At 51.9% G+C, this 22,203-nt stretch overlaps 1 protein-coding gene across 1 annotated transcript in view; it reads left to right on the top strand.

Moving 5' to 3' along the window:
• Positions 1-22,203, top strand: part of FBN3 (fibrillin 3) — a gene marked incomplete at its 5' end in the record, with an annotated part of 92,838 nt that overhangs the window by 44,760 nt on the left and 25,875 nt on the right. Inside the window, 18 exons of the mRNA XM_082071837.1 lie at positions 2,664-2,789; positions 8,964-9,116; positions 9,776-9,973; positions 10,619-10,762; positions 11,554-11,673; positions 13,008-13,133; positions 13,611-13,733; positions 14,431-14,706; positions 15,182-15,235; positions 16,552-16,677; positions 17,069-17,194; positions 18,018-18,137; positions 19,131-19,268; positions 19,351-19,401; positions 20,382-20,507; positions 20,936-21,163; positions 21,273-21,398; positions 21,751-21,879. Coding sequence (XP_081927963.1) covers positions 2,664-2,789; positions 8,964-9,116; positions 9,776-9,973; positions 10,619-10,762; positions 11,554-11,673; positions 13,008-13,133; positions 13,611-13,733; positions 14,431-14,706; positions 15,182-15,235; positions 16,552-16,677; positions 17,069-17,194; positions 18,018-18,137; positions 19,131-19,268; positions 19,351-19,401; positions 20,382-20,507; positions 20,936-21,163; positions 21,273-21,398; positions 21,751-21,879 — 2,490 coding nt within the window. The remainder of the gene's footprint in view (positions 1-2,663; positions 2,790-8,963; positions 9,117-9,775; positions 9,974-10,618; positions 10,763-11,553; positions 11,674-13,007; positions 13,134-13,610; positions 13,734-14,430; positions 14,707-15,181; positions 15,236-16,551; positions 16,678-17,068; positions 17,195-18,017; positions 18,138-19,130; positions 19,269-19,350; positions 19,402-20,381; positions 20,508-20,935; positions 21,164-21,272; positions 21,399-21,750; positions 21,880-22,203) is intronic.

The raw sequence follows: 22,203 nt of genomic DNA, 5'->3' as shown, positions 1-22,203 counted from the left end.
GAAGCGTTCCCTACCCGGGGCTGGTGTTAATGAGAGGTGTACAAACCCGGCCCGCTGTGTCCAGCGCTCCGTGGGCTTCAGCTCTGAATGAATCAAAACTACGAGACGCTTTACAAAGAGAAAATAAAGGCGGCAAATGCGGTGGGGAGGAACGGAAACAACAAAACGCAGAGCTCGGTTTCTCAAAGTACAGGATGTGCGAGGAGTCTTGAGAAATTCTGGCTTTATTTGCCCCGTTTCTCGGGTTGCGAACGCTGCTCTTGTCTGAGCTGCGATTTTCAAGGGGAAAAAAAAAAGCTGAAGTTTGATTTAACCTTTTGAATTAACTCTGTTTTTCCTTAGGAATGGAATGCAATTGCTGCCCCCACAAATTGTCTGCTTTTTCTTGGATGACTCAGGCTATGTTTAAGTCTCGGCGATGCCTGCCCGTCAGCTGGCCTCCAGATCTCCGGTACAACAAACCAGGAGAGCTGTGCACAAGTTTTAAGCTCTTATATCTAATAGCACAACCAGCTTTCGCTTCATAAAGCTCTTTCCCTTCCAGTGCTCTGCAAATTGTAACCAAACACAGGCCTGTAATTAAAGGACAGGGCAGGCTGTAGTGATAAAATCTCTTTTGGCTGCAGGGGCCCAGGTGGGGGAAGTGTTTGCTGGAGATTTGCGTTGCTGCCTGTGGAGGTTTCCAGTCCTGTCTGTCTGCTGTGGGGGCTCTGAGCATCAAAGGAGCTTTGCAAGGACAGAGGTGACAGCTCTGCTGCTTGCTAAAGGTGGCTGAAATCTTTGGCTAGCTAAAAGCTGCATTTCAGAGTTCCTAAGAAGCCAGACAGGAACGCGTCTCCCCAGCTTGATAGATGAGCGTATAACCTGCCCTGTGCACTTGGGCTTAATTTTGTGCACGTTGAAATTGAGATTTCACTTGGTTCTTCAGGAATTGTTTGTAACAGGGTGCGTGAGCGAGGAGGGGAGACTGAAGATTATTTCGGTCTCGGTCAGTACCATGAGCCTCACTTCAAAATGCAGCTCAGCTCAGCTCATTTCAACATGTACATTGTCAGGGTCTGTCGCTGAGCTTTCTGGCCAGCCTGGGCCAGGGTCTCACCATCCTCAGTGTCAAAAATTCCTTCTTTGTGTCTAGTCTGAATCCGTCCATCCCAGGCCTCAGAGAACTAGAGGGTAGGTAGGCCAAAGATTATTTACGATCGGTGTAAGTCTATCCGCTTCATTCCATTCTGCATTTATAACGTCTCAGCTTCGGTTTTCACCTTCTCTTTTGGGGACTGCAGAGCACTGCGCTCTCAACACCATCCTGTGTGTTTCTCCCCTCCATCTGCAGGGCTGCACTAGCATCGCCAGCCACTGCATGGCACTGTGCGATTGCACTCACGCATCTCCTTCCTAACTCCAGTTTTTCTCACTTTCACACTGGGCACACACAGCCCACACCCGTTTGTTACAGAAATGTCTCTGACCTGCCCTTGCAGCTCATTTCCATCATCGCAGCCGGGTCTGCGGGTCCCAGCACAGATCTCTCCTGGTCCCGATGGGTGGGTTCAGGTGCCTCTTTCCCATGGCTGTGTGCTGCCTTCAGCGCTGCATTCTCATCAATGTTTACAGATATATAAAGGGAGAGTGTCAGGAGGATAGAGCCAGGCTCGTCTCGGTGACAACCAGTGATAGGACAAGGGGCAATGGGTGCAAACTGGAACACAAGAGGTTCCACTTAAATTTGAGAGGAAACTTGTTTGGGGTGAGGGTGGCAGAGCCTGGCCCAGGCTGCCCAGGGGGGTTGTGGAGTCTCCTTCTGTGCAGACATTCCAACCCGCCTGGACACCTTCCTGTGTCACCTCATCTGGGTGTTCCTGCTCCATGGGGGGATTGCACTGGATGAGCTTTCCAGGGCCCTTCCAACCCCTGACATTCTGGGATTCTGGGGTTCTGTTGGATGAGCTCTCCCCAGGTCGTCCTCCATCCCTGCTCCCGGATGAGAGGCCTGTGCTGTTCTGCCTTTTTCTGTTGTTGTTCAGATTAGTTTTTGCCCTGCAGCAGCTCCAACCCCCACACATGCTAATGCCATCAGACCGTGCTGTTCACATCGGAAAAATCCCCTCGGAGGAGCAGAGTTTGACCAGTTCCTTTTCATTACTTTCCTGCCAGCCCCAGGCAATTGCAATATAAAAATCTCCTTATCCATTCACAACAGCACGATAGATTTAAAACACAATAAATAAAGGTATAAAGAAATAATTTATTTTACCTATTGCCAAGACTTTTTTTTGCCATTGTAAAAACTATCTGGCAAATATTCCTTCTGCCTTTTACCAGCACCTGGACCATGACCACCAAGCAACTGCTTTGGGTGGATTAATTAGAGGTTGGATTTTAATTCCATCTCAGCTTCTGAAACAGATTTCAGTTGGCAATAGAAAAAAATATACAACCCTGCACCCAGACGAGTCCTGAGAGTCAAGTGCCCACACACAGGTCACTTGATTCATAGCTCGGAGCTGACTTACGGTCTCAAGTGTCCCATGACAACCTGTAACACCAGCTGCTGTCCCCTGAGATCCCAAATCTGGTCCCAGACCCACACTGCAGGTAGGAGAGGAGATGAGAGGAGATGCTTTGCATGGAGACAAAACCACTGTTGTGTTTTTATTTCCTAGATGTGGATGAGTGTGGCGCGATCTCCGGCGTGTGTGACGGCGGCGAATGCACCAACACCGCGGGCAGCTACGTGTGCACCTGTCCACGCGGCTTCATGACCAGCCCCGATGGATCGCGCTGCATTGGTAAGACACTAAATAGATCTCAGGACCACAACAACAAAGATGCTGAAGGGAGTGGAGCATCTCCCGTGTGAGGAAAGGCTGAGGGAGCTGGGGCTCTGGAGCTGGACAAGAGGACACTGAGGGGGGACTCATTCCTGGGGATCAGTATGGAAAGGGGCAGTGTCAGGAGGATGGAGCCAGGCTCTTCTGGGTGACAACCAGTGATAGGACAAGGGGCAATGGGGACAAACTGGAACACAAGAGGTTCCACTTAAATATGAGAAGAAACTTGTTTGGGGTGAGGGTGGCAGAGCCTGGCCCAGGCTGCCCAGGGGGGTTGTGGAGTCTCCTTCTGTGCAGACATTCCAACCCGCCTGGACACCTTCCTGTGTCACCTCATCTGGGTGTTCCTGCTCCATGGGGGGATTGCACTGGGTGAGCTTTCCAGGTCCCTTCAACCCCTGACATTCTGGGATTCTGTGATTGTTCCTGCCATAGCTGGAAAATGCTTTTTTGTGTGTGCCGTCCTTGCACATGCAGTGGCTGCCGCCGTCTGTCCCAGTCACAGGTTTTGATGCTGTTGCAGTTCAGAGCTTCCTCCATCTCTGTAACTTGGACTGCAGGTGCCTCAGTGCTTGAAATGTTTGACAAGGGACACGAGGAGGAGGACTGGGCTGGGAGGTGTCTGGCTGGGGTAGCAGTGTATTTGAGGAAGGATCAGAGAATCACAGATGGTTTGTGTTGAAGGGACCGTCCCAGCTCCCCCAGTGCCCCCCCTGCCATGAGCAGGGACATCTTCACCAGCTCAGGGTGCTCAGAGCCCCGTCCAGGCTGGCCTGGGGTGTCTCCAGGGATGGTTCATCCACCACCTCTCTGGCCAGCGTTTCAGTGTAAATTCCTCATCCCGCAGACTGTAAAGGCTCGATGGGGCTGCTGGGTGCCGCTCCACTGGCTCCGTCCCTGTTCACCCCGTGCTCAGGGTGTCTGTATTTCCAAAACTTCCCCGAACTGGCGTCACTCCAGACAAGCTTCCCCCAGGCTGCCGAGCTCTCCTGTTCCAGACTACAGAGCCTGGAGTGAATCTTGCATGTTTAACACATCAAAATTCCTTTTCAAGCCTTGTAAATATTTGATGGTCCGTTTCTCTTTGTTACAGACAACAGTTTCTGTGATAAATAGATCAGCTTTCTGTTTACTTGCTCTCAGTGGGGTCACTTCACTTTTGTCAGAATGAATCCCAGGGTTTGTCTGCTTGTTTGGAAAGTTCATTCACTTTTAGAAAGGCAAATATGCAAGGATTTGTAAAGAGAAACTACAAAAGAAAAGGCAAAGATCATTGTTAGTGCAACGGGAAATGTCAGGTACAGCTTTCTGTTGGGAGTCCTGAAAATTAAGACAGAAAGAAACCCCCAAACATTTCCAATTTATTTTATATCCGTAGAACCTGGACTGAAAATTAATCATGTTCTAGTTCCGGAAAGAAAAATGTTGTAAAGTAGAACATACGAGTCACCGTGTTTGGGAATCTGATAGAGTTTAATGAGAATGAAATTCTTTTCCTCGCTGTTTCCCAGCCCCAGAGGGTGTGACGGCCGTCGGATGAGTCATATGGACATTTCCCCACTTCCCTTGAAACCAAGTGCTTCGAGAAACGAGCACCAAATAAAATTAGAAAGCCTACATTTAAAAATAGTCCAAAGCTTAGTTAGCTGCAGTGGGCTATGACTGCATCTGAACTCAATACATCATGCTCCAGCCATTTCCCTGAGCTCATATATTCTGCTCGTGTGCTGTCACATTTTGGGACAGACAATATTTTCTCTGGCAAAATGCACCGTTACCATCGGGGTGTTGCTGCCCCGGGATCCGTATTTTGCAACCTCCGCTTCTATCGTTTGAGGGGGTCTTAGCGCATCTTTGGAGAGCGCGGGGTAGTTTATGCCCGCGATTTACATCCTATGACATAAATCAAATAAATAGTTCGGAAAATTGAGAATTAATAAATAATGCGGCCACCCTTAAAGCACAAACAGCATCAGGAGAGAGCAGAAGAGATTGTCACTGCCACCTCTCAGATGTTTAGACTGGAAATGACCACAGTGTCTCATATATCACGGGGCACCAGCACTGCGTATGTGGTGACTTTATGGTGGCAGCCGTGATATATTCCCATCCCTTTTCCCTCCCTTTTTACTAAAGTAAACACCTTTTTATTGCATTTGAATAATCTCCTGTAGTTTTTGCAGCTGAAACAGCAAGACACTGAGCTTGAGCTGATCCCAAATCTCATTAGCTGCTTGCAAACAGCAGCGTAGCTGGAGAAAGTCCGTCATAGCTTGAAATGAACATTTATTCATTTATTAAATGATTCAACCACCTGTGCTTGACACAAAGAATCCAGTTCCACACATTTTCATATAACAGTTCCATTCATTTTCGCTTGTAAAAGGCAGGCTCGGGGTTTTGCAGGCAGCACAAGGATCTGCTCCAGCAGCCTGCAAGCTTTTTGGAAGTTTATTTTCCATTATGATGGGTTGGTTTTCAAGAACAGCTTAGAAGAATAATTTTCAAATGAGAAAAATGGCCTTTTAGATGCATTTCCAGACATGCACATGGTGCTCCCGTGTTCATTGCAAGTCAGCGCTCCTGCGCTTCGCTTTCTTTGCTCTTTTTCCTGATAGTGCAGCAAAGCTCTGAGAGATTTGGGGTTTATCTCTTCTTGGGCAAAATCAGCAGATTTACTGCCCGAAGATCCAGGTTGGGCCTGATCTTGCTTATCATTGCAAATCCTGGGCTCAGAGAAGGTTGTGAGGGTGTTACTGAGGGCATCACCTGCTTGGAGAAACCTTTTGTCCAGGAAGGGAAAGAGCAAGGGGATAAGGAAATATGAGGAGACAACATTTCCGAGGGCAAGAAATGACAGAAGGGATGTGGTGTGAGGGTCAGAGGCTCAAAAGAGATCGATAAGGAGCTGGGGAGGGATGTTGAGCTCTGCCTGGACATCTCCAGGAGCCAGAGGGTGTAGAAAGGCTCCGTAGTGTGAACCTGTATAGGAACGTAGACTGCGAACTGGGTCATTCAGTCCAGATTTGTAAAGCGTTTCCTGCTGGAGACAACCAGATTTTATCAGATCATTTCAGGGATGCGTCTATACCCTGACCTTACAACAGTTGAACTGGGAGGTGGATTTGGGGAAGAATGAACAGCCAGGGGCTGAATTTCTTTAGACCACTTGCGAGCAGTGAAACTGTCCTGCAAGAACACCCAGAGCTGCCCTGTTTTCACCGTGGTGGGTCAGCAGGAGCGTTGGTGGCCAAGGTGTGCAGTGGGCATCACACTTTGGTGGGACCTGTGCCTAGAGGGATGCTTTGTGCCTTTGGCCTGGCGTGGCTCTTCACCAAGACAGATGCCGCCATCTAATCTTACCCGGGCAAGACTGAAATAGGTCAGTTTTCCAGAACCAGAGAGCACATGATGGCATCGTTGGTCCAGACTAAGTGTCCCCACCGCAGTATGAGGTTCCTTTCGCACCCTTTTTCCTTGCAAGCCAAGCACCATTGGGCATCTTGGGTGGGAGAAAGACCTTTGGCTCCATGCTGCTGTGTTGCAGATCCATTCTGAGATGTTAATAATAGCCCTCAGGTCCTTTGTAGTCAGAGCCTTTTGCAAACAGTAATTTGTCTGGGTTTGGTCACTTGAGTTTCTCAGGGACAAGACACAGAGTGAGAGGAATCCTCACCCTTCAAAGTTCTCCCCTGGGAAGCGGTGCCAGCACTTTCTATCCCTCCATCTCTCCCTGCCCCGCCACCAAATAAACAAACCAGGGTTTCATCAGGATGAAAACTGCAAAATCACTCCCAGGTGCGCTTCAGGTCTTGGACACCTTGCACACATCCCAGAGAGGAAGTCGTAGAATGATTTTGGTTAGAAAAGACCCTCAAGATCATCAAGTAGAACCGTTAACGTGACGCAGAGATGAGCCGTGCTGGATTGTCACTCTGGGGGTGCAGGTCCTGGTGCGGGGCTGCTCCTGCCGTCGGGACACACACCCCAGGCCATCCCGGCCCAGCCAGGTGGGTGCAGATTGTGCCCGAGCCCAGCAGGAGGGTCCAGCTTGGAGTCGCTCCTGTCCCGCTACCACGAGCAGACCAAACTCCATCTCTTGCTGTCCCGCTCCTGGCTGGACCTCATCAAGCATCTACAGCCTCTCTGAAGCAGAGATTCCAACAGACCTGTGCCTCTATCCCCCGCCTCTGCGCGCCGTCTAATCTCACGGGGAATTTTACCTCCTTCCTCGCCTGCAGCGTTATCTGATTTACTGAGGTTATTGTGCAAACCTGTTCCCTTAACAGCTGCAGAGGAAGGCGGAACAAAACCACGGCGGCTTTGTGCTCGCACCTCCAGCGTGTGGGTGGTCGTGCAGGAGGTCGCAGAGGGACCGCAGGGACCCGCCGTTCTTTCCATCCACCCCTCTCTCTGCCCAAGGCAGCTCCAGATGAGTTTTCAATTAGTTGTGACCTTCATTTCTGAGCGAGATTATTACAAACTGCAGCAAGACAGCTGAATTGAATAAACATTTGTCCAGATGAATACGGGCTGGACCATTCCCTCCCTTACACAAACTGCTGTGACCTCCCTGCCTTGTCAAACTTGTCAGCACTTGTCTGCAGGGAGGGAGGTTGGGTGCTCCAAATCGCTCTTTGTCCCTGTATCACAGCTTTTGGGGCAGCGAGCATCCCACAGGAGAAGAGAAGGAGCTGGGTGGGATCCGTCCTCTCTAATGGCCAAAGGGTTTATTCCAAACTACCACCCTCAGATCTAGAAGTTCACTTAGGCTCAGCCCTAAGCCCTCACTTAGCTAAACACCCGTCAAGGGTTTGAGGTGCAGCTTTTCCGAATAGCCCCCGCTCTCCTGCCCTGGCTTGTTCAGAGAGCAGGGCTTGAGGTGACCTGAACACCCATGTGGCTTGGACTTCATTAGGATTAGGAGCTAATCCAGTGTTGCATTCAATCCTCTCATTCAGGTTTCCCTTCTCCTGGTCTGTCTGTCTTTCTGCAAGTCCCTTGGTGGAGAAAGTTTCCTAAAAGGGACTAATCCTGCCGAACTCGGTGCTGTGGAATGGCGGAAAGGGCGTATCTGGGAAAAGACCTGCTGGTTTAGTCGCCCTGGCTTTAAACGGGGTCACTGTCCTCTGCAGGTCGCTGAGCTGTGATTAGAGAAGAAATGTAACCACAGCCCACAGATCAAACAGCTCCATGCAATTAATTTCAATTATATTTCAGGAAAGTGTCAGCCTGCTGGCTAATGTCAGTCTAGAGGCACAGATGACAAATCAGACTAGACTTTCCCCCTCATTAATTTACTTGAGAAACAAGGACGGGAGATGAATGAGTGGAAGATTCCAGGTTTTCCTAGAGGACTTGGTGCCAGATGGAACTTGCTAGACATGAGAAAGACCCTCAGTCTCCTGGGCCTTGTCCAGAAGCCACACACACCAAGCGCCAGTGCCAGGCTTGGTGTCTGTGGCTTTGGCCAGGCTCATAGGCTTTGACCACCATCCAGGGCTCGTTCTCCAGTCCAGGGTGTGGGAACTAACTCAGGACCTGAAACAGCATCCACCGGGAATGGGAGCGATCCGGCTGGGGATGCGGAATTGCGAACAGCTCCGTTTGTTTGGTGGGAGGTGCTGGGACCACTGGGACCTGGTGGGGAATGCTGGGACATGAGAAGGCTGGGACATGGGACATTTGACATTAAATCAATTCTGGGAAGGAGAGTCAGGTCCTTGACAGGCTTGAGATGTGCAGGACTGCGCTGGGCAGTGGTGGCTGTGGAAAGGTCATAGAATCATAGATTAGTCTGGGTTGAAGGGACCTTCCCAGCTCCCCAGTGGCACCCCTGCCATAAGCAGGGACATCTTCACCAGCTCAGGGTGCTCAGAGCCCCGTCCAGCCTGGCCTGGGATGTCTCCAGGGATGGTTCAGCCACCACCTCTCTGGCAATCTGGGCCAGTATTTTACCCTGAACCTCCCCTCCTTTAATTCTATGATTCTATGATCTGGGAAGATGAGGCAGAACAGGAGGTCAGACTGGGACACTGGAAGGAGAAACCATTGGGAACAGCCAGCGAGGCCCTGAGCAAGAGTACGGCGATAAGACGTTATGGATGCGTCTCCTTCTCTCCCTCTCCGCAGACCAGCGGATCGGGACGTGTTTCTCCGCTCTGATCGGCGGGCGCTGCGCCGGGGACCTCCCCGGCCAGTACACCAAGATGCAGTGCTGCTGCGACTCCGGGCGCTGCTGGGCCATCGCCCAGACCCCCGAGATGTGTCCTGTCCGCGGCTCTGGTAAGTGCGACACAAAGGAGCTCTCCTCTACACGCTGCTTGGTGGCTCCCATGGACCCGGGAGTGCCCCAGGCTTGCGCAGACGTGGAAAATCATCAACATTAACACCCAGAGAAAGGTCACACGGGGATGCTGGCTCTCCTACGTGGGTCTCAGCTGAAGTTGAGCCAGATGAGTTCAGCCAAGGCAAGAATTCATCATCCCTTTCCTCCTACCTCTTCAGCTCGCTTTGGCTCGTGCTGTCGCTGAAACTCAGGGCCAAACGAGGGTGAGCCCGGGAGGCCTTGAGGAGGCCCAGCACTGTAGATCGATCTCTCTGCCTGTCTTCTTCCATCGCCAGCTCTGAGCAGGGCAGAGCTTTAGTGTCTGGCACCCTCCTGTGTCCTGTCCTTCCCTGCATGAAGGGAGCCCACAGTGCCAGCTGACCCACACGCACCGAGAAGCTGTTGCCAAACCCCCTGGCAAGCTCTATCTCATCATCTGCTCCAGCCCAGAGGGTGTTAAAACCCTCCTTGCCCATCTGTCCTGTTCCCATCAGCACCCACCCTCTTTTCTCCCCATCAATCCGTCTCCATCCCTCTGTTCTCTGCGTTCTGGCAGAAGCAGGAGAGGGATCCAGGCGCTCTTGGAAAAAGCGCTAAGGCAGCTGTTTTGTTTCAGATGAGTACCGCAGGCTTTGCATCGAAGGACTCCCAGTCGTGCCAGGGTTCCCTGGGAGCTTTCCAGGAATTCCTGGATTCGGGCCCAATGGTGTTGGACCGGGACTCAACGGGCCTGGAGGCATCGGACCAAATGGGGCAAATGGACAAGGCGGGATCCCAGGTCTCCCTGGAATGGGCCCAGGAAGTTCAAGCATTGGTAATTAAAATGACTTTCTTACTGTGCTGACCCGATTTGGCTGCCTGTCTCAGAACACAGGCAGCGCGTCTGCCTGCGTGCTGGCCCGCTCCTCCGAGCCCTGCGCACACGAGCAGAGCGCCTGTGCTCCACGCCAGCTACGAGGTTTATTTTGACACGGGGGGAGCGGTGGGATGTGACACTAACGCTGTGCAGGATGCTGAGCCCAGAAGCAGATCAAACAGCGTCTGCTGGCAGAGCAGGGGAGCTGAGGCTGGCTCCGGTGCAGAATATCTGTCTAATTACCAAATAGGAACGAAGCTTTCATGTCACCACCTTGCTCTCTGCCTCCCCTAGACAAAACTATTTCTCCCACCACCTTACACACCCCTCTCATGTGCATCCCCGGGTAGCCCTGCTAAGGGCTGAAGCCTGTGATCATGCACTGGGTGTCAATAAATATTGATTTCACCTTGCTTCTGAGAGGCTGTACCATCGTGTGCATGTCAGTGGGGTAGGGCCAGGTACCACAGCGACTTCAGAGGCAGCTGAGTCTGCAGCCCCATGTGTGCAGGGCACAGCAACATCACTGGTCTGTCACCAAGTCCCTGGGGACAATTAGGGGAGCTGCAGTCCAGTCCCTGATGTTGTCTCCGTGCTTTCCAGGAACCGCCACTTTGAATCAGACCATCGACATCTGCAAGCACTTCACTAACCTCTGCTTGAACGGCCGCTGCATCCCCACCCCGTCCAGCTACCGCTGCGAGTGCAACATGGGCTACAAGCAGGATGTGCGCGGAGAGTGTATCGGTGAGTAAAGTATTAGTAATTGGAGTATAGGTAACTGGAGTAATTAGTAATTGGAGATTCCTTACTGAGAGGTACTGCAGCGCCCAACTGCCATCAGACAGTTTCTCCAGACACGAGCTCACATTTGCAACATCACTAAGGAACTGGTGAACCCTCCAGATTATCCTCCACTCCTACTATTCCCTGTAGGGTCTAATGATACTGCAACAACACAACTCAGAACCACCGAAAGAGACTGTATGTCACTGAGAGCAATGTTAAAAAGAACCTGGAGCACAGGTGGTGGTCTCCTCTGCCCTCCCAATTGGGGTTCCAATTTAACATGTGAATGGCTGGCTGCACAGCTGGTGTCTCACTACCTTCAGCATCAACAATTTCTTCCTCACGTCCAGCCTGAATCTCCCTCCTTTAGTTTAAAACCATTACCCCTTGTACTGTGTACAACAGGCCCTGCTCAAAAGTCTGTCCCCATCTTTCTTATTGGCCCATTTTAAGTACAGAAAGGCCGCAATAAGGTCTCCCCAGAACCTTCTCTTCTTCTTCCCTTCCCTTCCCTTCCCTTCCCTTCCCTTCCCTTCCCTTCCCTTCCCTTCCCTTCCCTTCCCTTCCCTTCCCTTCCCTTCCCTTCCCTTCCCTTCCCCTCTTCCCCTTCCCCTTCCTCTTCCTCTTCCTCTCCCCTTCCCTCTCCCCTTCCCTCTCCCCTTCCTCTCCTCTCCTCCAGCCCTCGTTGCCTATCCTGGCAGTTTGCTGTGTGTAACAGTGACTCACGGGTTGGGTTTTCCTCCGTGCAGATGTGGATGAATGCTCCAGCAGCCCCTGCGTGCACGGCGACTGCGTGAACACCCCCGGCTCCTACCACTGCAAGTGCCACGAAGGCTTCCAGAGCACCCCCACGAAGCAGGCGTGCATCGGTGAGTGTTCTCCGCCTCCTTTCGGGAGGACGCAGGGTGCTGCGAGATGGCCAGCAGGTTTATCAAAGACTCAGGTACCAAAGGAAGATGGTTGTAAAGGGAAAACAGAGTGAGGAGTCCCTAGCACAGGTGGGATTTCAGAACAACTTACTTCAATTGCCAAGTGTCCTGAAATCTGTCTAAAAGAAGAGGTTTTCTTTACCTTTATCTACCATAAAATTGGTTAGCAGCAATGAAGGAACTTACAGAGTCCTTTTCAAGAGCAGAGTGCTATTTAAAGATGACAACACTTCGTTTTGAAAAAAGATAGGATTTTGAGGCATTTTTATATCAGCGTAAGGATTGTGGTTTCTAGCAACGTTGTTCTGTCACTGTCTTGCAGCAAGATGGTGCTCTAGGTGAGGGACTGCTAAAGAAGAGTGATGGGAAGGTGACGTCCCATGTGAACAAGAAGCAAAGGCAAATTTCCCTCTCAGTGCCTGATCTTTGATTTTTTAAAATTTACTTATTTATTTTGCTGTCCAGTGGCTTCTGCTGAAGGGGTTTCCAAAGCCCACCCCCACTTGCCTGACAATGGGAAAGGCTTTTCCTGATTTCCAAACTAAATCTTTTAAGCTGAATTATTTCTGGCCATGACAAATTGCTTCGTCACTATCTCATTTACAACATTGTTTTACATCTTGGGAAACTGCAACTTGTAACCCCCCTGTCACATCTCCCTTCTAGACTAAACAAATGCCATTCTCTCAATCTCTCATTGATAAGGTTTCCAAGCTTCTCATTGTCCTTGTTTTTATCTTCTCAGCTTCCTTCATTTTCTCTTTATCTTTTCTTGCCAAAATTGGATATGGTTCTTCGGCTGTGACCTCTGTAGCTGTCAGGACAAGAATCTGGCCCATGTGGGTCACACAGCACTTCTGTTGAGGTTTCCTTCTGTGAAGGGACACCCTGTTGCATCTGTGATTCAGATCCTTTTCTGGCTGGCCTCAAGCTGATTTTTCCATGTTAGGAGAAGTCTCCATGGACTTGAACAGCCCTGGGATAGTTTGAACTGCAAAGGTGGCCCTGGGGCAGGAGGTTCACAAAGATGTCATGGAGAGGCTGAGATCCCAGAGCTCTAACCTCACAAATGTCATTCTTGCTGCCTCCAGAGCAGACAGAAAGCTTTCCCCACATCTTTTCCATCTCCTGAAGTTTGCACAGAGTGTGATCCTGGAGCAGGGCACGCTCTGAGTGTCTCAGAGCACTTGCTTGGTGTTCTCATGCACCAGATTAAGCTGAAACCACTTCTCACTCCACCTGCCACTACTTTCTTCCATTTCTTTCCCCGCCAGATATCGATGAGTGCATCATGAACGGAGTGATGTGCAGGAACGGCCGCTGTGTTAACACTGATGGCAGCTTCCAGTGTATCTGCAACGCTGGCTTTGAAATCACCCCCGATGGCAAGAACTGTGTTGGTAAGCTGTTCCCTGATCTGCCATCATCTGTGGCCTTGGAGAGGTTGGGACTGAGCTGCAACTATGTCCTCCTGGGTGATTAATCTGTGCTGTACTCCCTTCATCTCAGGTAGACACTGCTAAGGCAGAGTACATCTTAAAATGAGAGGAAAGGCTACAGTCACACTGAAATAGGAAGGCATTTTGTAAGGGTGCTTGTGCTCCTGGAGTTTTTGGGGTCCAGGAGCGTGAGCAGGACATTCTCCATCACTGTGAGAGTTGTTGCCTCCAGCAGCAAGTGTCTAAGTCCTGTTACAAGCTGCACCAACCGACCAGGGTACCGAGAGCAGCAGGGATGAAGCAGGACAGCTGAGGATTAGCACCCGCTGCCATAAGGAATAATATGACCATGAAATGGGGGACAGGGAGATTTTAAGCACAGAAGAGTCTTGCTGCAGCTCTCAGGCTCAGCTCATGTTCTCTGTTTATCCTCCCTAGATCATGACGAATGTGCCACCACCAACATGTGCCTCAACGGGATGTGCATCAACGAGGACGGCAGCTTCAAGTGTATCTGCAAGCCCGGCTTTGTGCTGGCTCCCAACGGGCGGTACTGTGTCGGTGCGTAGCTCCCCAAGCCTGGGCTCTGTCCTCTTCCCAGCCTGCTGTCCGTGTTCCTGGAGACTTGAGATGTGTCTGAGGCCAAGGAGAGCTCAGAAAAACCAAAGCTGTTGCCAGACATCTGCTCTGCCACCAGAAATCAGCCCCTCTCAGCAGAATGGGCACAAAGGAAAATGTTCTTGCACCTCCACTGCTTTGGAGCAAATTAGAGCTTAAATCCTCTTCCTGAAGGAGGTTAAGTGGGGTTTTTAAGCTTTGTATGGCCAAAGTGAGCTGGCAGTGGTCATCTCCATGGCTTTCCCAGCCTCTACAGCATGTTCCACTACAGTCTGTGTGCCACCTCCCAAAGCCAGGGAGGTCAGGATGGGAAGGCAGAGTGAAGAAAGGAGGAGAACACAGCATTTCTTTGCTATGCCGCTGTGACACAGAGTGAATTCTCTGGGCGCTGCCCAATTAACAGCAGAGACAAAGCTACTCTGAGAATGGGCTGGGTCTCAGGAGACTGAAGAAGTCCAGATCCCTCTTCCTTCCCTTGAACCACAAGGGACAGCAGAGCACACAGGGGATGTGATGCTCTGAATTGCTCCTCTAGCTCCCTCTTGGTCTCCAGGTTTCCCTGAAAAATAGCCCAAAGCCCCTGTCTGCGTGTCCTGCTGCCCATGGGTAGGTAACACCCGGTTTGTGCTTCTTCTTTCAGACATCGACGAGTGCGAGACGCCGGGAATCTGCATGAACGGCTGGTGCATTAACACCGAGGGCTCCTTCCGCTGCGAGTGCCTGGGGGGCTTGGCGATCGGGGTGGACGGACGGGTCTGTGTGGACACCCACATGCGCAGCACCTGTTACGGAGGCATTAAAAAGGGCACGTGCGCTCGTCCCTTCCCAGGAGCCGTCACCAAGTCGGAGTGCTGCTGTGCTAACCCAGACCATGGCTTCGGAGAGCCCTGCCAGCCCTGTCCGGCCAAAAACTCTGGTGAGCTTCTCTTCTATCCGAGCTTGCAAAAGGCCAGGAAAGTGTTCAGAGACATCCTGGGGCCCTGGAACATTCTTCTGAGATGGCCCAGGCAGCTTGGCAGTGACATGATGAGGTTCTCAGGGACGTGATTTAGTGTCCCTGTTGGGTTAATGGTTGGGCTTGGTGATCTTGAGGGTCTCTTCCAATCAAAGTGATTCTATAGGAAAGCCATAGGTGGGGGAGAGGGATGCCATACATCAACAAATTTAGGTTGGATCCATGAATCTGATGCTGATCTCACTGCAGGGATTCTCACAGTGCTAGGCTATTAACTGCCATTATCAGCTCTAAAACAGACGCTGCATAAGTATAAACAGACACTGCTTGGAAGCTCAGAGCTGACATTTTAACAAACAATAATCCAACACTACCCAGAATTCATGTTCCTGTGCATGAACTGTCTAGAAAACCTAATGTTGTGCTTTCTCCACAGCTGAATTCCAGGCTCTCTGCAGCAGCGGCATTGGAATAACAGCTGATGGCAGAGGTATGTGCGTCCCGTGTCCTGTATCCCAGACAGGCACATCTGATGTTGGTCTCAGCTCTATAACTGAGTGTGCGTGCATCCGTGTGACTGTGGGAGCGTGTGCTGTGAGAGACTTGGCACTGTGGAGGTTGTGCGAGAAAATCAGCACGTTACGCCCGTGTACGTGAGAGCTGGTTGTGAGTAAGCGCAGGGCAGCTCGCACAGCCTGGGTGGGTGGGAGTGCGTGCAAGAACCTCTCTCTGTGCTCATGGGTGTCTGTGGGTGGGATGTGAGCTCTGGCGCAGGGGGAGAGGGGATGTGCGTTTCTTTTCTCCTCCCTAAAGCACCACGAGTTAACGTTGAGCAACCATCCCCAAGGGCTGTGCTTTGAATCAAGCAGTTGATTCCTGGCACCCTGCAGGAACTACATTTCTGGGGATGCACATGAGGGGTTTGGCTTCCCTCCCTGCTTTGATGGGAATGAAGAGCGTGACCAATTGCATCCTCTTGCTTGTTTGCCCTCCAGCTCCCTTGGTTTCGGGAGAAGAGGGTTTGCGGTCTCCCAGGGAGGTGATAAGCGCGTGTTGGGATGTGTTGCCAAGGGGCTGCTTTGAATTCAACGGCCGCACGAGAGGTCAGGCCGGTGGCTGCGCTGCCAGCCCTGGGCAGTGCTTGGATCAGCAGGGAGAGCACAAAGCAGCCAGACAGCTCCGGCCTCGCAAAGCTTTCTAAATGGGAACGAGCCAGAGGCAAAAACCCTGGTGACTTCTTGGGCTTCATTCCAGGGCACCGTGTCTTGGCCGAAGTCAGTCTCAGGCTAACGATAAGATGCTTTCTAGCAAGAAGCAAATGTCAGACGTGCTCTGGTCGGCCCATCGCTGCCCACAACCCGGGCTGTGTGCACTCAGCGCTCTCCAGGGCTGCGTTTCCCTGGGGGTGTAACTGAACTCCAGCTACATGGAGACAAAGGCCAGCAGTGTCTGGGAAGCCCTGGCCTGGGCAGGAGGTTTAGATTGCATATATTGGGAACAATTTCTTCCTGGAAAGGGCTGTCGGGCTTTGGAACAGGCTGCCCAGGGTAGTGCTGGAGTCACCATCCCTGGAGGGTTGAACAGACGGAGATGAGGTTCTCAGGACATGGGGCAGTGCCAGGGGTAGGTTATGGTTGGGCTTGATGGTCTTGAGGGGCTTTTCCAACCAAAACCATTCTATGATTTCTGCTGAGGGGTGCCCCAGCTGGCTCTTGACACCAAGGAACAATGAAGAATTAGGAGGTCGAAGTTTTCTGTATTTGTGTTTGCTGTGGCCCATCTCATTTGACTTCTTTCTCTGTACAGACATCAACGAATGTGCCCTCAACCCAGACATCTGCCCCAATGGCATGTGCGAGAACCTGCGTGGGAGCTACCGCTGTATCTGCAACCTGGGCTACGAGTCAGATCCCACGGGCAAGAACTGCGTGGGTGAGTTCAGGGGAGAGGGTGGCACACACAGCATGAGGCGTGAACACAGCGTGTGAGGCTGCGAGCCAGATGCAGACCTGGAAAGGGCTGTGGGGCATTGGAACAGGCTGCCCAGGGCAGTGCTGGAGTCACCATCCCTGGAGGGGTTGAACAGATGTGGAGATGAGATTCTCAGGACATGGGGTAGTGCCAGGGGTGGGGGAACAGTTGGACTCGATGATCTTGAGGGTCTTTTCCAACCAAAATGTTTCTATGATTCTATGAAGAGCACAAGGTGCTATCCAAGGAACTACTCATATGAATTAACGTCCATGCCAGAGCTCGGTAGGGCTGGCAGAGTAGAAGGGTGGACACTGGTGGTGTAGCTCAAACCCCATGTCTCTGCTCGCAGACGTCGATGAATGCACCGTCAACCGCCTGCTGTGTGACAACGGACTGTGCCGCAACACACCTGGCAGCTACACCTGCACCTGCCCCAAGGGCTTTGTCTTCAGGACGGAGACAGATACCTGTGAAGGTAACATGACTCTGGAGGCAAAGGAGAACATCTTCACAAGATGTTAAGCATGAGATATTGCTCAAGGTCCCGCCTGAAAGGCAGCTCAAGGTCTGATGTGTCTTTTGTTCCCTTTTGACCGCAGTGGTTTAAACTGGAGCAGGTCCAGGCTTTGGGTTTGTGGGTTTGGGGTTTTTGTTTTTCCTAGGCAGAAATTTCACAGTTCATTCAAAATGGTGGCCGTCCTAACCCAGAACATCTGGGCTTTTCAGTGCCTGAAAACCAGGACAATTTCCTCTAGGCCCCCAAAATTTTAGCTAAAACCTGACCAAAATTGCACGTTTTGGGGATTTGATTGCAAGCTTTGAGTTTGGAGTGGGGGAAATTGTTTCATGACCGCAAAATCCTCAAACATTTGAGAACTGGTGCTTTGCACTTAAATGTCTGTTTGGAGAAAAAAAAGGGATTTTCTGTAAAGAAGGTGAAAAACGGCACATATCCGGTTCAGACAGGTACATGAAGGCCAAATCCAACGCGGTGGCTGCTCCTGTCTTAGCCAGGAGCAACCCTGAGTGAGTCCATCATTCCCCAGTAGTCCCACCAACCACTCTCAATCCCTCCGTTCCCTCAATCCTGAAGGTCAGTGATTTCATGGTCTCTGCTGTCAGTGCCCACCCTGTTCAGATGGTGAACGCTTGAGCTGTACATGCAGAACACTTATGGCCTGGCCTGTTGATCCTCTGAACAGCTGAAAAACTCTTTTCTTCATGTTCTTTGCTTCTAATCTCCCCCAGAAAACTGGGGCCTCTGACACTCAGGAGTGATGTTCCTTTTCTTCCTGCAGATATCAATGAGTGCACCTCAAACCCTTGTGTGAACGGCGTCTGCAGGAACAACGCCGGCTCCTTTGCTTGCGAGTGCTCCCCGGGCAGCAAGCTGGACCCCAGTGGCACCATCTGCGTGGGTGAGAATGTGACCTTCTGATACCAGCCGTTCTGATACCAGCAGTGCTCATCATCACCCCTTGTTGGTCATCTGAAGCGTGTCCTGTGCTCCTGGTTTGGGGATGGTGATCCTTTGCGGCCTCTGTTTGTCACCTAGTGTTTCTGTAACAATTAACACCTCTCTTAATGATCTCGGAAGCCCAAAAGCTACACACTCAGGCAGTGCTCTGAGCAGCATGTGTCAGACACAGAAATCCCCAACTGTGCTGCAGGAAGACAAAGCACAGACATGGGCTCCCAGGGGATGCTGATGGGTTCTCATCCACCAGATGGGTTTGTGGTGTGCTGACATTAAGGCCCATCAGCATGAAGTAGAACCCTCTCAACAAGATGACAAGTCCCTGCTTCCCACTCCTAGATGATCAGGACCTTGCAAAGCATCGCAGTGATAGCTGGAGAGAAAGGAGGTTGTAGCGTGGAGAGTGTTGGTCTCTTCTCCCAAATAACAAGGGACAGGATGAGAGGAAATGGCCTCAGGTTGCACCAGGGGAGGTTGAGGTTGGATCTGGGGAACAATTTCTTCCCCAAAGGGCTGTGGGGCATTGGAACAGGCTGCCCAGGGCAGTGCTGGAGTTACCATCCCTGGAGGGCTGGACAGACGGACATGAGGTTCTCAGGGCATGGGGCAGTGCCAGGTGCAGGTTAACAGTTGGACTTCATGATCTAGAGAGGCTTTTCCAACCAAAATAATTCTGTGATTCAGTTGTATCACAGAAATACTGCTGCACAGCTCAGCAGTGGGACAGGGCTGTGGGGAACAGCACGGTTGTGTCCGCGTTGCAAAGCACTTGGCCCCACAGCCTAAAAGACAATTGACACCAGAGAGCAACAGTCACATCGCAGCTCAGGGACAGTTTCTCCAAGCTGCTTCTCGTGGCAACGTGGCTCCCACATTGCTGGGAACCTCCATCAAGGATCAGCTCTTCGCTCACACCTTGACTTTGCTCCTACAGACAGCATGAAAGGGACGTGCTGGCTGAACATCCAGGATGGCCGTTGCGAGGTGAACATCAACGGGGCCACGCTGAAGTCAGAGTGCTGTGCCACACTGGGGGCTGCGTGGGGCAGCCCCTGCGAGCGCTGCGAGATCGGTGAGGCTCTGCTCGGCACGGCGGTCGGGAAGGCAGGAGGCAGCCCATTTATTTGCTGACATTCCTCTGTTTTGTCTTCCAGATACTGCCTGTCCCCGGGGATATGCTAGGATGAAGGGGGTCACATGTGAAGGTAAAGTGCTGCAGGACACAGAAGGCTTTGTTTTTTTGAATTGGGAACATGGTCATTGTTTATTTGTTGCCATCCTGCATCTTTGAGTCTGGGGGGGATCTACATGTCCTGGCACTTTGTCGGACTCTCTCCAGTATGTCCATCTCTCTCTCATACTGGGGAGCCCAGAATTGGACGCAGCACTCTAGGTGTGGCCCCACCAGCGCAGAGCAGAGGGGAAGGATCCCATCCCTTGGCTTACTGGCTGCACTCCTCCTAACGCAGCCCAGGATCCCATCAGCTTTTTTTGCAGCACGTTGCTGACTCACGTTCAATTTGGTGTCTACCAGGACCCTCAAGTCCTTTTTCTGCCAAGCTGCTGGGTGACCCCCAGCATCTCCTGGTGCGTGGGGTTGATCGTCCCCAGGGGCAGCCAGTTCAGTCCATCTCACTCTTTGCTCATCCAGTCTGTACATCAGCAGCTTGTCTATGAAGATCTTATGGGACATAGTGTCCAAGACCTTACTGGAGGCTTGGTAGACAATATCCACTGCTCTTCCATCGCCTACCAGGCCAGTCATTTAATCACAGAGTTATATCAGGCTCATCAGTCATGACTTCTCCTTGGTCAATTCATGCTGATGATTTTCTTGCCATTCATGTGCCTGGCAATGGGTTTCCAGGTTTAGCTGCTCCATCAGCAGCACTCACGTTTGTGAGTCCTGGTGCTGCTCTGCCAACACTGTGCCAACTATGGATGTGGCAACAGGACCACCCTGTCTGTCTGTCTGACTCTGATGAGGCTTTATAACGCAACCTCCTTGCAAAAGCGTCTGGGCATGGCTCTGTGCATGGAGCATGTGTTTTTCATTGTGACAAGTTGCCAGTTTGAGGCTGGTGGGCAGCTCTGGGCTCCTTCTGTCTCCAGGAGCCCCTCAAGGCCCCACTGGGTTGGCGATATTCCACTCCCATGTCTGTATCTCTTGCTTTTGTGCCGGCAGATGTGAACGAGTGCGAGGTCTTCCCTGGCGTCTGCCCAAACGGACGCTGTGTGAACACGGCCGGCTCCTTCCGCTGCGAGTGTCCACAAGGACTGACCCTTGATGGCACTGCCAGGACCTGTGTGGGTAAGGATACATCTCACCCAGCCCCTGGACCGTGCTCAGCCCTCTCCAGAGATCCAACCACCCCCTACCCAATTTGAAATTGCTATATCTCTGCAACTGCCCATGAATGAAACTCTTACAGTCCGTACAGCAGGTGGAGGGAACATAGAGCATTTATAAAAAGCTCACTGAAACTTGTTAACTCATTAAACCGTTTGTAAGTTTTTGTATAATTGTAACACGTTGGGTCTGTCTTTCTGAAGCACCCTGTATTATGTCTCACACAGCATCCCAAACAAGGTGGCCTCATCCAACCTGGCCATTGTTTGGAGGATGCTCCAGCCAAAGATCTTGCGGGAACTTTGCTGACCGTGTCATAGAAAATGATATCTCTGGTTTTGCCAGAGGTTGAGCGCTGCAGCGAGGGCTGAGCTCCGCTCTCTCCCCAGACGTGCGCGTGGAGCAGTGCTACATGAAGTGGGACGAAGACGAGTGCACGGAGCCTCTGCCGGGCAAGTACCGGATCGACATGTGCTGCTGCTCCGTGGGCTCCGCCTGGGGCATCGATTGTGAAGAGTGTCCCAAGGTCGGCTCCAGCGAGTACAAAGCCATCTGCCCGAGGGGCCCCGGCTTTGCCAACCGAGGAGACGTGCTGTCAGGAAGACCCTTCTACAAAGGTGAGAAGAAGGAGGGGAGCTACAGCCCAAAGAACCTGCTGCCCTGGGAGCCCCGGTTCATTGCAGACATCCCCTCCCTGAAACGCTGCTGTTGTGCCTTCACCCACAGATGTGAACGAATGTAAAGTGTTTCCTGGCCTGTGCACTCATGGGACGTGTCGAAACACCATTGGCAGCTTCAGGTGTCTCTGTGGCAATGGCTTTGCTTTGGATGCTGAGGAAAGGAACTGCACAGGTAAGGGAAGAGTAACCCCCCTCCAGACCCCTCTTGCTGCCTTGCCTGCCTTGTGGGACGTTTAGCATGATGGTGAAATCTGGAAGAGTCGTGGCAGTTATCTCGGGGACATGCTGAGAAGCCAAAGGCAGGACCATGAGCTCCTCCTTCCCTTGGCATGAAGGATCAGTCCTGCACCACTGCAAAAGCTGAACTGCTGTCTCTCCCTTCAGGACAAAGAGTTCCCTGGTGTGCTGGGTCAGACTTGCCAGTCCTTGTAATTGAGTTTGATGTGCAGAACAGGCAGCCCAGTGCCAGCTGCGATGGTGCTTGTAGCCTGTGCTGCCTCCTCCAGCTGGTTTTGTCCCCACAGACATCGACGAATGCCGCATCTCACCGGACCTCTGTGGCCACGGCACCTGTGTCAACACCCCGGGCAGCTTCGAGTGCGAGTGCTTCGAAGGCTACGAGAGCGGCTTCATGATGATGAAGAACTGCATGGGTAAGGACTTGTCCCCGGGCAGGGCAGCACCCTCACTCTTTTACAACAGGGGAGAAAGTACCTGGTGCCAGATCTGTCAAAGGGGCCAAAACTGGGAACCGTCCCTCAGAGACCTCTGCTGTGAGGTCCTTGTGGGACAGAGGCCGGACCCCATGCTGGCGGTGCCCCATGGGCTGGGGAAGGAGACCAGCAGCCCAGGCCAGCTTTCCGAGGACTCTGGGTGTAGCGCCAGGCCCAGGGGGGCATTCTGGACTCTTCTTGACATGACACTCATGGGACATCGTTGGTCCTGCCCTGCCACCTCCTGGCCACCGTTCCTTCAGC

The sequence above is a fragment of the Streptopelia decaocto genome (genome assembly GCF_964273445.1).
Source record: "Streptopelia decaocto genome assembly, chromosome: 24".
Lineage (NCBI taxonomy): Eukaryota > Metazoa > Chordata > Aves > Columbiformes > Columbidae > Streptopelia > Streptopelia decaocto.
Note: the sequence above shows the minus strand (reverse complement) of the source record. Positions and strands in the feature narration are given on the sequence as shown.